Below are 13381 nucleotides of genomic sequence, written 5' to 3' on the forward strand. Positions count from 1 at the left end.
TAATTGAGGCCCGGTTGTGGCATGTTGCACAGGCTGCAGCTACTTCACATGGTGGAATTGTGTGAGATAGTAAAAGGTTGGTGTCACGGGCAACTTGTTCGAGGCCCATGTTGTTCCGACGCCTTCACCGCTGTTTGTGGGTGGGTTTATATCTGGATGGTTATGCGGATGGCAGAGGAAGCCATTGGAGGTTCGGAACTACTCTAGTCAGCGGCCATTTTTATCGGCTGCCGGCAACACCCCCTAACAGCACCAGTTCTTGATGAATTTGAAAGGAATCACCATTGTACGTGGGGACAAACTCCAGTCCTCTGTTGAATGCTGCAAGTTCAGAGGTGGTCTCTCGATCTCTCAAGTTCACCACTAAATCATCTCATTGCTGCTTCCTGTCTGTTTCTTTTGGCTGTGAGTAGACCACGGGGAGGGCAGTGTGCCCCAATGCACTTGGGCTGGCTGGTTTCTTCTTCTGCCTTTCGAGCGTCCATGGCCAGGCCCTAAAAAAGGCTGGTTGGAAAATAATTGAGACTGGTATGGTCCTGGCACTAGGCCCGATCTAATAATTAGTCTGTTGCTCCTGGTAGCTAGTTTTAGCATCACTCCTTTCACTTTACAACCCATTTTTTTGTTTGTTGCACTGCACCCATTACCCAACCAGCTACGTGTATTCCTCTCTGAAGGATTTATTGTATCCTAAACAGCCTAGGAAAAAAAATCCCTGAGCTCCTCCCTCACATCGAGGGGGTTGTAGCCTTTGGCAGGGCTAGGGGTCCTCGCTAAGAGGAGAATCCCAGATGATAAAGCATGCCTGCCACCTCAGTGGGTGAGGGGATTACATCCTAATTAAAGGACTTCTTCAGAAGTACCCTGAGACCACTGTTGTGCTCTCTTTTTTGTCATAGTGGCTCTTTCAGACCCGAGGACTTCTTGTGCTTGACTGATCCTTTGGGACTGCCCAACAGTGGGAGGCTTCATGTAACAAATAGAATCTCCATTCTTTTGTTCCAGCCTATGACAGTCTAGTTATACCCCCGCCTTGAAGTCATCAAAGGTTTTTTTCCCCTCGTGCCGATCCCACTTTGGTTTGGAAAATGTATGTGAATTTCCTTCCTAGTTAGACTTTTAGTGTTCTCGTAAGATTATCTTCTTTTTATTTATGTGATCCATTCCTTTCCCTCTTGGGGGTAGACCCGATTTCTTGGGATTAACGACCTCTTGTATTTCTTAAGCACCGTTGTGCACACCCACCTGTCAACTGCCTTCCCAAACTATCTAGGATCAGACAGCTTGGAATACACAGGATTCCAGTGTAACTTTGAATGATCATGTGTGTTGACTGTATTGTCTTTCACCCTGTCCTCCAGTGTTTTTGCAAAATCAGCCTTTGATTGCTGTGAATCTTTTTTTGTGTCCCAAAATGTCTTCCAGTACTTATCAGGTGTAAGCCCAAACTTCTGCAGTAGGTCATCATTCATTTTAGTGCAGGAGTCATCTAAGCCCTTCTCTAGAGTCAGTTGTATAACCCCAACCGGTTTAGGTGCTACTGTCCACAATAAGACACCAAAGTGATGTTTTCCTAAGCTGTCCGTTTTGTATTAATTTTCTTTGGACTCAAACCATTTATTAGTGTTGTCTACCACCACAAAGCTAGTCATGATACCATTGTCCAAGAAAGGGGTGTGTAACACCACAAAAGTACCTCACCATTACTGCCACCATCTTTCTTGAACCTCATGAGTCCTAGGCTCACTTTCTTCTCTTCCAAGGCCAATTTATTTTCTTCAAATGGAAGTGTCTTTTCTTCTGGTGCTATGGCTGCCAGCTAGGCCTGCACATCTCTTGCTGATTGATTGTCACTGTGATCTATCTGGCAGAAAAGCAGCTCAGAAGGACTTGCTGCTTAGGCCTGCATCACTTCCAGCTCTAGGGAAGAAACCTGAAAATATATTGTAAGATAGTTTGTCTCCTGCCCCTTCTTTCTCTGGTGTTCCCTCATTCTTTTTATACTAAGCAGGAATATGAGGTTGGGAAACCTTTTCCTAGTCCTGAGGGTACAGCTTCAATTGTATCTCCTTATATAGGGCTTTCATCTCCACAGCAGTGATATTAGCCAGGGTAGCCAGATACAACATCATTTTCCTTCAGACTTGAGGTGCAATAATTAGAATACATATATTGTATTTTATTTAAAAAATAGTAAATGTTCGAGGGCAATAGGATAAAGGTTGCCATAGGTAACCCAAGCAACTCTTGCAGCACTTCCTGTGTACCTTTTTTCAAACAATCACAAACTGCCCCTCACTCACTAAATCCTAGACGAAGAACCCCATTTTCCTTTGTGCAGAGTCTGTGTACACACCCTATGGTGTGGCCATGGAAATAAGCAGACCCTACTCTGTGATCACTGTATACTAGATCTGGCAGTAGCAATATCCACAATTGTAAAAGGAAGAGGGGATTTGGTTCCTGCCTGTACAGGAGAGGAAAAGGAAGAGCGTATTTAGGTACCATGTGATATCTGCTTACTACAGGGGAGGGTGCATTGAAGTAGGTAAGTTGTTGAGTACACTTCAACTGATCCTCCTTCCAGGAAAACAACAACACCTCCGCACACCCACACCATTGTCTCCACTATGAGAGCAGTTTTCACACTTTATCAGAGCTAGTGACAAGCTGAGATAAAATATTACTTCCCAGTGTTTCTGTATGGGCCAGTTGTCCTTCCTACAATGAAAATAGCTTTTGGATGCTAGTCACTGTAACTTTGAAACTCCACACGTCCATCTTTTAAATACCATGCTCCCTTCTTTGTCAGCTGCAAGTGGGCTTGTTACTTTATAAAAGGGAGGTGTTCATCTATGGAAAAAAGGTAATTTTAAAAGGTCATGCAGCAGTTTAAATAGTGAAGCAGTGATGCAACATTGGTAGGCCTGGAATCATGTTTGTCGTGTCATACTAGCAGATGGCACAGTATTGCTTCAGTAAATATGTGGCTGTTAACCTTCCATGCCATGGGTGTATTTTGGTACTGCATATGCTACTTGACTCATAGGGAAGTTGATTATGCCAAATAGGAGTAAGCAACTTTTATATGTTTTAGGAGTCAGAGCAAATGCTATGGGCCTGGTTAACAGTGTGCCAGTGCACAGAGTCAACATTCCAGAACCATCAGTCTACAGACAAAACAGGGAAAACACTAATAGAGGCATTTTCCCGCATGTATCTCTGGGTATTCATCATTTCTGATGGACCCTTTAAGAATGGCTTTCTTTTTTAGGGAAGTGTAGGGTAGGTAAGACTAGAAGCACACATTTTTTTAAAGATCCTTGCATTTTGTGCATTCAGCTCACTTTCTTCAGTTCCAGTTCATATATCCATTGCTTGTATCATATGTTAGCCCTGCAAACCCTCCCTCTCTACATGTGGCATGTTGCCTTATCAGTGAAAACTGACCAGAGCAGTTGTTGTGGCAATGAAAAACTCTAATGAACTGGTATATATCTTACGACAACACTGCTATTCTGAGATAGAATATGTTCCCTGGTGTGTTGACAATGGAAACCTGAACATTAAATAACTAAATAAAGAAATATGAATAAGGAGGAAATCAAAATCAGAGGGATAATACCCCCACAATAGTAGTAGGGATAGGTTGCCAAGCCAGAATATGTGGAATGCCTCCTAGAGTCCTACAATGGATCAAGGGTTACTAGGGAGAGATTCAATTGTAAGGGGCACATTCACAGACGTGTAACACTACAGTGCAGCAAACACATTTGCTGTGCTGAATTGTGTGAGAGGAAGAGATCAGGATAGTGCCATCTACTAGATATGGTAGTGTTCTGCTCTCTCACCAGCGCTGACACAAGATCAGGCAGCCTATCACCACTCACACACCTGTGCACCATAGTGGAAGGGTGTCTGCATTATTTCCAGCATAGCTAATGTACTGAAAGGGTGCCCTTCCTGTAGAAAATAATATGCTTAGTTTAACTTTAAAAAGTTTACCACTTTAGATGTGTGTTCTACATTGCAGCACACGTGCCAAGTGGGACAAGTTAGGAGAAATAAAGGTATTTCTCTTTTATGACTCCAGCATCAAAGATGGCCCAAAGTGCTGTCTGCTGTTCTTAGTAGATTGGGATTTGTATAGAAAACCATGGGTGGTTGCATGGGAACACCCAAGTAACACTCTTGGACTGCATTTTTCCAGTTGCCTAAGTTGCATTTAATAGCACATTAAACCTTTCATATTTATATTTAGTTTAATTTGCAAATTGCTTAGCTATAAGTGAGTAACTGAACTATATGTGATTATTAATAAACCTATATACAGGAAAATTGTCTTATGTCGATGTTGTGTGGTGATCCATAGGTGTGTTGGTGTAGATGACCCATAGCCATGTTGATGAACAATAGCTATGTAGATCTACAGATATGATGTTCTGTAGGTATGATGATCCAAAGATGGGACACTAAGCAATAAACTGTGAGTTACCTAGTAGCAAGGGGGCATTTTGCATGATTCTACTACATGTAGTTATGCAATTTATGCCCACCCCTACTTCACTTTAACTAGCAATTTGATTTGTTGTTACTGATGACTAATACTTACGTGTGGACGTTGATATTGGAGTCTTGTTTTACTATGTTAGTGTCAGGTTAGTTATCTTGGAATTTCTTTAACATTCAATCCCTGCTGCCTTAAAATGCAGAAGCACCCAGTGAATAAACTGAATAGTTTTGTGGCTACAAATTTGCAAGGAAGAACACATACCTACCAAAGCAATGGAGCTGAAAACTACGTTAATTCATATGTAGTAACTTTTATTGTTTTATAGATTACAATAGCTAGAAACAAAAGCACATGCATGATTGAGGATAAAATACAAAGACATTGTACATGTTTTAGCTAACTTCTGAACATTAATACAATTATTTTTAATGGGCAGCCTATGAGAAGTTCATGCCCTGTGTACATCATACTCAAACTACAATGTTTAACTCTTACTTAAAACATTGGGTCTGTGGAGGGCTTGATCTGAGAACCATCTACTATGCAGATGCATGTTTTCAAGTAGGGATGTTTTAAATCTTGAATTCTTGGTGGGAGAAAGGCATGTGATTCAGCAGATCTTTGAGTTCAGAGGCCAGAATAGTGGAGGCTCAAATGAGTCCAAGAAAAATGGTGAGTGGTGTGCCTACAGGTTCAAGGACAGGTGGATCTTGCAGCAGTTTAATTTTAGAGAAGAAATATTTGGCACACCCTTGAGGTCAAGAACAGGAATCGTTTGTGCTTTGATGTCAAGGTAGATGTATTTGGAATGAGCTTGAGTTCATGCAGGTTTCTGACATAACAGTGTACATTAGTGAGCTATCAATGCTTGATTTTTAAACAATGGCATATGAGGCAAAATTCCAAAGCAATGGACAACATGTATCTAGAGCAAAACATGTGATACACAAAACTGTGAAATGCCTGCCACCCACACCCATTTGAATGGAAATATCTTCCACCCACTGACTCCAGTTCATTATTGTCTTAGCAAAGCTTAAGGCAGTAAACATGACATAAAGAATATGTTGGCCCTCTAAGGTAAAGCTATCTATGTCTAGATAAATCATATGTAATCTGCTGCATCGTTTGCCCCTGCATTTACATCCTCACTGATGCGCTTCTTTTCTGCTGCTGACATGGGTGGGATGGCTTCTCCCAGCTGGCAATTTATTGCTTTAACTCTTGCCTCAATCCCAAGGTCAAACTCTTGTTTTTTTGAAATCACCAAGGCTTGGATTGAATTTCGAGCATCATCACAACCACTTTGTAACTTTTCACGCTCGACCTTGAACTGTGGGTCTGAGGGAGGTATGATGAGAAGTCTACCTAAAGCGCTCACGCGTTTCATCAAGTAGCGTTGGGAAACCTCACAGTAGGTAGAGGCGATCATGTTGACTAAGTGGGCAACACTACTGGCTGCAAATGCTCGGTTGTACATCAGGTCCTTCACAAAGGCATCAGTGGAATAGTTGGGAATGCTCTGCGCTGATCTGGCAGACTGCACTAACTCATTGACATTTTTATCTAGGCAGGTCTTAATGAGGTTGGATATCATCTGGAAGAAGAGGACCATTTTCTCCCACTGCTCCTTTACCTTCCCCAGAGACTCTAGTCCTTTAATGAGCATCTTCTTGGCTATGTCAAACTCAATTTTGTCCATTTTCTGGCCCCTCATTTCAACCAGGATCGCTGTTAGTTTCTCATTTTCTTTTTTGGTGTTCTCAAAGGATTCCCTGTACATTTCCTGAGTTCTTTTTAATTGAAGGTTGGCTTGTTCCACTCGTGCCTGGGCCATTTGTGCAGATTGAGAGCCTATGCCAACAGGGCCTTGAGTGCTGGCTGCATTTGGTGGGTTTTGTTGCAATGGCTGAGCATTAGTTGTTGATTTACAATATGAATCAACTCTTATTGACCTACTAATTATTGAGTTTACCCTTTTAACAAGTGCTTTCTGGTAACTCTCATCTGTATTCTTAGATAATGCAACTCTTTCCAGGTCTTCAAAAATATCAACAGCAGATTGCAAAACAGCCTCCATTAGTGTTTGTGCTTTACACTCAGCTTCATCCTCTATATCCTTTTTCAATATCAATGTCAGCTGTTTAGGATAGTTTGACACCACGGTATGATCTCTCTCATTATAAACCATTGTCATGTTAATAGTTTCCCCGTTCATATTTATAATTTTCCGAAGGTTGTCTGTAATAGCTGTCATCTGATTGGACTTGGAGCAGATAGTTTTGGTTGCCTGAGTGGACTTCACGTCACTTATGTCAGCAGTAGCAGGAACATTTGCCTGAAGCCCCACGCTTCCTCCTTTGTTTCCACTGAAAGACAGTGTGTCAAGAATGCCACCCACAAAATTAGCAGCCAAGGTTTCCCACACAGAGGGAACTTTATTCAGAGCTTCCTTATACATATCTGTGGCATCTTTTAGTTGTTTCTCAGTAGACTTCCTGAACTCCTCTGCCATTTTCACTGAATAGTTAGAAGAGGCTTCTTTTATGCTAAGCTGCTCCAGGGCAATCTTCACATCATCCAACTTCTTCTCGTAGCCCCTCTTGGAGTTCACACAAGCTTCAAGCACCTCCTGGATTAAATGAATGGTATCCATAAAGCTTGTCTCCACAGAATGAGCCAAGGATGTGCATTCATTGGACATACTGAGAAGAGCGCTTAGGCGGCGTGGGAGAAGGAAATTAACAGATTCAGTGTCCATGAACAGAATCCTGACCACATCTCTAATGGTAGTTGGCATGGAACCTGTGAGGAGCCTGATCTTATCCATGTTTTTATCTGCTGTGCTGAAGGAAAGCCAGGCTCTATTGCAGACCTGCATTAGGGTGGCAGAAAAGGACTCTGGGTATTTCATGTGCTTGAATCCACTTGCTGGTGGATTCAGGTTGATAGAAAAGTCCCCACTGGCTGAAGAAATGGCTGCCAGCTCTCCTAGGATAGCAACGGACATGGGGGCTGGCATCAGGTACTCTTCCCAGTTAGCGTACGGTTTCATCATCATCTCGGCTTCCAACCTTAAATCCTGGGCTTTGGTGACACTCTTCACTGCATCCTTTAGATTAGCAGCTGATGTTTTACAGTCAGCTTCCCTCTTGTCCCCTAGAGAAAACAGTTTCAGAAAAAAGTGACATTAATCATGTTACGAGAATGAGAGACAACAAGGGCTAACAATAAACATCAGCAGAAATATATGTCCAGTTTGAGGGGTTAACACATTTATTCTGACATGTGACCATGTGACAACAACATATGCTAGCTAATCTATCTCACAAAACCAGACTTCAAATTAGGGCTCCTAGAGCAAGGTCCAGCTTCCCATTTCAAAAGATCCTCATTTGGGCCAAATCTAACCCTTGCTCTATATTGTGCAGTAGCAAGAAACCATGAGCGATTGAGCTGTAAACATATGTCTTTAATATAATATAACTATCTAGAATGATCCCTTGACCTTACATGTAATAATCGAGATGACATCATGTGTAATCTCTTGAAATGACTAAACCACAGGACATCTAGAAAAATTCGGAGTAACCCAGGCATACGTTATTTTAGGAGTGAAGGTGAGATGCTGCTGCTAGGAGATTGTAAACTCTGAGGCATTGACACTGTGAAAAACTGTTACATTTACTAGCAGACACAGCCAAACTGAATGTAAACAGATACATAATAGACATGGAAAAAATACTAGTCAACACAGGCATAGTAGACACAGAAATATCCCAAATAATAAACATACATAGGCAGATTAGACATACCAATCCCAATTCAAAAAGCCAATCGAAACTCTTAAAAAAAGATTTAGGACTGCAGTGTCAGGATTGGCAGGTAACTGAATTCACAAAAGTTGACCATGCTGTATACAGTCTGCTAATTCCACAAATAACTCTGTGATAGAGCAATGTTTTACAGGAGTGAATCTCACACAAGAGGACAGGAGTGGAAGATTCAAGACATGGGCAGCCATAAATGTTTTTCAATGTCTACATGTATATACGATTGTGTCCTGCGCCAGCTCCCCTCTGACCTTTTCCAATTCTGAAATGTATTGGCTATTGTCTCATTTCAGGGGCAAGAATACATTCTATTCCAGGATGAAAAGGCTAGAAAAACAACCTCATACTTTGTAGGGTGTCAGGTAAATGATTTCACCAAACAGAAAAATATAAAAAAAGCTATACCATTGCATAAAGGAGTTGCCTTTTATCCGGGATTAATGGTACATTATTTACAAATTCTCCATTGGAAACAACACTGCACAGCAGGAAATAGGAATGCACTAATGTTTTCCTCAATCATGGCTGGAAAACTGCAACGGTGCTCAGGGCATCTAGTTCAAAGTTTTGTGAACTTAAGTAAGTGGAAAATCTGTCCATGCACCATGGCGTAATTCTCTGAGTGTAGATTTACAAGACTTTTCATGAAGCAAATCAACTAAGTATACTGATCATACCAAAAGATATGTTAACACTGCACCTACTGATATCAGAGATGAGTATACTGCGCATGTACCTAGTGATACCAGAGAAGGGCATACTGCACATATACCGAGTAATAACAGACATGGGTATACAAACATGTAGCTAGTGACACCAAACCTGGACTTTATACACATGCAAGTGGTAACACCAAACATGAACATGCTACACATATACCTGGGGATACCAGACATGGACATACTACACATACATGGTAATACCAGACATGATCGTTCTAGACATAGTGCAGGATATGCCTCACACAACACGTTCCAGGCAATCAAAGTATAATACTGGATCTGACACACACTAATGAGGATTGTCTGAAAGACATTAGTTTCAGCAGCACCTCAGTTTAGCGTTTCAAACTTAAGTGGTATCACATACAATCCATTGTAGGCTCTCACAGACAAGAAGCCCAGAAAATGGGCCAGTATTTCCCCACACCCGGAGTAACTGATAAATGGGCAACGATTACTCAGGTGGTGATAAAAATGCAATCCAATATTAAATGGAACCTTAAGGTTCATTAAGAAATTCGAAACGGCTTCAGCTGTCCTAGGTACTGGTCTATGTTTGTGTAAGGACATTTGATGACACCTGGCTATTGCTTGGGAATTTCTAATTAAGGTATATCCAGATATGATGATGCCTTATTTAAGCTCCTTATAGGAGTTGAGTCTCCAGTGTTACCTGTATGAAGAGCTTTACAGAATAGCAAAGCTGTGTCTTTACACATCTTATCAATGTGCAAGGATTACTATGTAGCGTAGTAGTCTGTGGCACTGCCATGGTTTAGGAACAAGAGAGTTCTGGTTTCAGATACTGTTTACCTAAAGCGGTGATTCCCAAAGTGTGCGCAGCGGCACCCCGGTGCGCCGTGAGGAGAAGCCAGGGGCGCCACGCCGCCGCCCAGGATGTGGCTCCTTTGTGCTGAACATGATCCCAGCCCTCGCCCTCTGCATTTAAATGGCTCAATTAAGAGCTCGATGAGGTTACGGCGGGCGAAATGGCTAAAACTGTAGCTGCCTAAAGGAAGAGATAGATAAGGTGCCGGCCGGGTTAGGAAGGTATGTGTTTTGGGGTGGGGCAAATGGGGAGTTGCACAGTTATATTTGGCGTTTCTTTTGTAGACAGTTGTTACATTGCACGGAGCACTGGCGTTTTCTAATTAATGGAGAAATATTCGTGGCTGAGACAGACTCTTCGACTCTCCGTGTCTCATTTCTGGAGCGTGGGAGGGCGGTTGGTTGGTTGGGGAGTGTCACATTGATTTGAGAGAAGTGAGAGTAAGCAGAGAGGGCAGGTGCTGCTAGGGCAAGCCAATTAAAATACGCGTAAAACAATGTTCCGCAAATAAACTCCAGAGCACGTCTCTCTTTTTTTTCGCACACCATGACATTTTCCACAAAAAAATTTAGATGAGTGCGTCATATCGAAGCTAAGAATCTAAACGTCGATGTTCAGTTAATAAGCGCCATGTGTGTCTTATTTACAAGCCCATTGTTTACAAGCCCTTTGCGCCGCTGGTGCGTCACTTTATGGCGGTGGTTCCCAAAGTGTGCGCCACTGCCCCCGGTGCGCCGGTAAAAAAATGGTGGGGAGCCACGAGCAACTGCCAATTAGGTCACGGGAGCCAGGGGTCAAAAAAGTTTGGGAACCACTGTTCTAAGGCAATCCAGTTTACAATATGTGTGATAGTCAAGGGAGACATATTTATAATCACACAAGATAAGTGTGGCAACATAGTGTAGGAACAGTGAGGGCTAAGACTCCGTCATAAAAATCATAACAAATCATCACAATTCCGTCCTTTTACCTGGAAGCAGTATAATACTCACTAGTAAACTGCGTGACCCAGCAGGTACTGCGTCTTGGCCTGGTTGGCTGACTGCCACTTTTCAATTTAGTGAATCAAACTATATATGTATTACACTGCCAGTAGCGTAACGACAGTTTCTCCCTGTCTGGCCCACACATGAGGCACATGCGGGACTGAGCACTTTTCTTTTATGACCACCCGTGTATGCAGACACTGTCTGAAAGTATTGTTTTCCCATCCACACCTACAGTTCTAAGTCAGGGACATTTAAAAGTGCACCTGTCACTCGGACATTTATTTTCTATGTATCAACATGGGAGCATCAGTTGCATGTATCGATTGGTAGTCACCACGTTGGACACCGTGATCTCTAACAGGGCTACCTCTTACGACTGCATCCATGAAGCGCTCTCTCGCCATTCATATTAGAATGATACTCTCACTACGAAGAGAGATAAACGAAACCATTGCCATACTTTGGCATACCATTAGCACTAGCACCCAGATTGATTTAAGCATCAAGTTCCAGCACTCGTTGCTACCCCAGTCGACGTCATACTCCAAATTGGTCCACAATCATCAAAATTATTTTTTATGATTGTTCTTACACAATGTTGCCACCCAGATTGTAAACCAGATTGCGTTAGAGCATCCATGCCTAATACAGCTGAAGAATGAAATCCAACTGAGGCGGGTAGTTGTTTCCTTTGGGATACCAAAAATTGTGTTCTGTATGCCGGTTTCCACACATTTGGGTTTTTGGCACAGCCACACTTGGTGTTGCTTTATTTCTTCAGAGATTCAGAGTCAGCGAAGTATATGCTATAATGAATATTTTCTACTACATGAATGAAACACAGGCTTATTGGACAGCACAACAGTGGTTTCACAAAAAAATGAATCACCTTTTGTATATATTCTCTCTGGTTTTCCAACATGTACTACCAGCGAAGCCATCACTCCCAAATGATTGGAGCACCAGTATTGTATGCATGACTCTTCTAAAGAAATGTTGTTTAATCCTTTTGTTTCACACTTCTCTTCTTTGCAGGATGAAGGGCATGACACAAACTAGATCTCAGGCCGTAACATGTTGCTCTTTAAGCACCCAAGTGGCCCTAATACTCCCTAAAATGCTTGTTTGTCTTTGTTTTTAATCCTTGCACAGAGTTGCTAGATAAAGTTGTGTGATGAACACTGCCAATAGTTGTATACTTCCTCATGTGCTGCACTGCATCTCTCAGCACAGCTTTTAGCTCACATCGGGTACTTAGGAGATACCCTCCTAGCAATTAAAACATCCCTGAGCTCCACCCTCTAATTGAGGTTTTTGTAGCCCACACCATGACTGTGCTTCATGGTGCACTGTTGTTCCACAGAGATGAAGCATGCCACCTTTGGTGGGTGAGGGAACCTATCCTTTAAAGGGACACCTCGTTGTCCTCTTGTAGCTTTATCTCTCTATCTAGACCTGAGGGTTTTGTGTTCTCATTTTTGTGTCTATACAGTCTCTTAAGTCAAATGTTGCCTTCTAGTAAGCATAGCAGCTATATTACATATGTTGAATTGGTTACGTATTGAAATTTGTTAAACACCGGTTTTTGTATGTTCCTACTTATTGATTAATTTGCAAAGTGCATGCTCCGAACAGAGGTAATTTAAAGATCATTTTCACTGCTCTACTCAGTGGCTGTCCCTTACTGAAGGGTAAGGTGTTACAGGGTTCAAAACCCACCTTAGCTTCAATTAACTGAGCTGTACTTTGTTCTATGTACCTGTATGAATGTTGTTAGTTTATCATTCACCTTCTGGGGGATGTATGACGGACCCACGGGTATGCTTACAACGCATGCCTTTACAACCCAGACTTAACAATCTGCATAAGTCTTAACTAAGCATTCCTTTTCAGGCAAAATGTTACCACACATATACCTTTGCTACACATGCCTTTGCAATGCAATTGTAGGTGTTTCACTGATAGGTATTGTTGTAGAAATTATAACAGGATGACTGCACTGCAAAAAATATAAAACACACAAATATAATGCTAATGTTAAGGCCCAAATCCCCAATTGACATGAGTAATGTAAAAAGATCACTTAAGGATACAATGAAAAAGGAAACCTAAAAGGATTTTCAGTTAAAGACCAACTCAGGTTTAAAAGGCATAAAGGCATTTAGGATTCTAAAAACAAGTTCACCAACAAGCACCCCACGCCTTCAAACAGACCATGACTGATTAAACAATGGAAACAGGTAATTGAATAAGCCCACAGCACACAGAGTTCTAGGGTGTCTGGTGAGACAATGGGTGCAGGTCAGCAAATTAGTTCTGAGCACACGGAGGTCTTAGAGGCACATTAGTGGAAGCAAACACTACACTTTAATTATATTTATCATGAAGTGCACGCGTATTCTCAACCAGAAGAATGTTCATTGCCAGCCATTGCTGAGAGTATAATATACAAGGTGTAATTTGATCGGTTAGAATTTGGGATTATGAGCTACATG

The 13381-nt window shown here is 41.9% G+C and overlaps 1 protein-coding gene across 1 annotated transcript in view; it reads right to left on the reverse strand.

Annotated features, from left to right (window-relative positions):
• Positions 1-4807: 4807 nt before the first annotated feature.
• The window catches only part of LOC144817789 (uncharacterized), a 42339-nt gene continuing 33765 nt past the window's right edge, over positions 4808-13381 (reverse strand). Inside the window, exon 3 of the mRNA XM_078674605.1 lies at positions 4808-7672. Within this exon, the coding sequence (XP_078530731.1) occupies positions 5619-7672 (2054 nt within the window). The 3' untranslated portion in view covers positions 4808-5618. The remainder of the gene's footprint in view (positions 7673-13381) is intronic.

The sequence above is a fragment of the Lissotriton helveticus genome, chromosome 2_1, assembly GCF_964261635.1.
Source record: "Lissotriton helveticus chromosome 2_1, aLisHel1.1, whole genome shotgun sequence".
Lineage (NCBI taxonomy): Eukaryota > Metazoa > Chordata > Amphibia > Caudata > Salamandridae > Lissotriton > Lissotriton helveticus.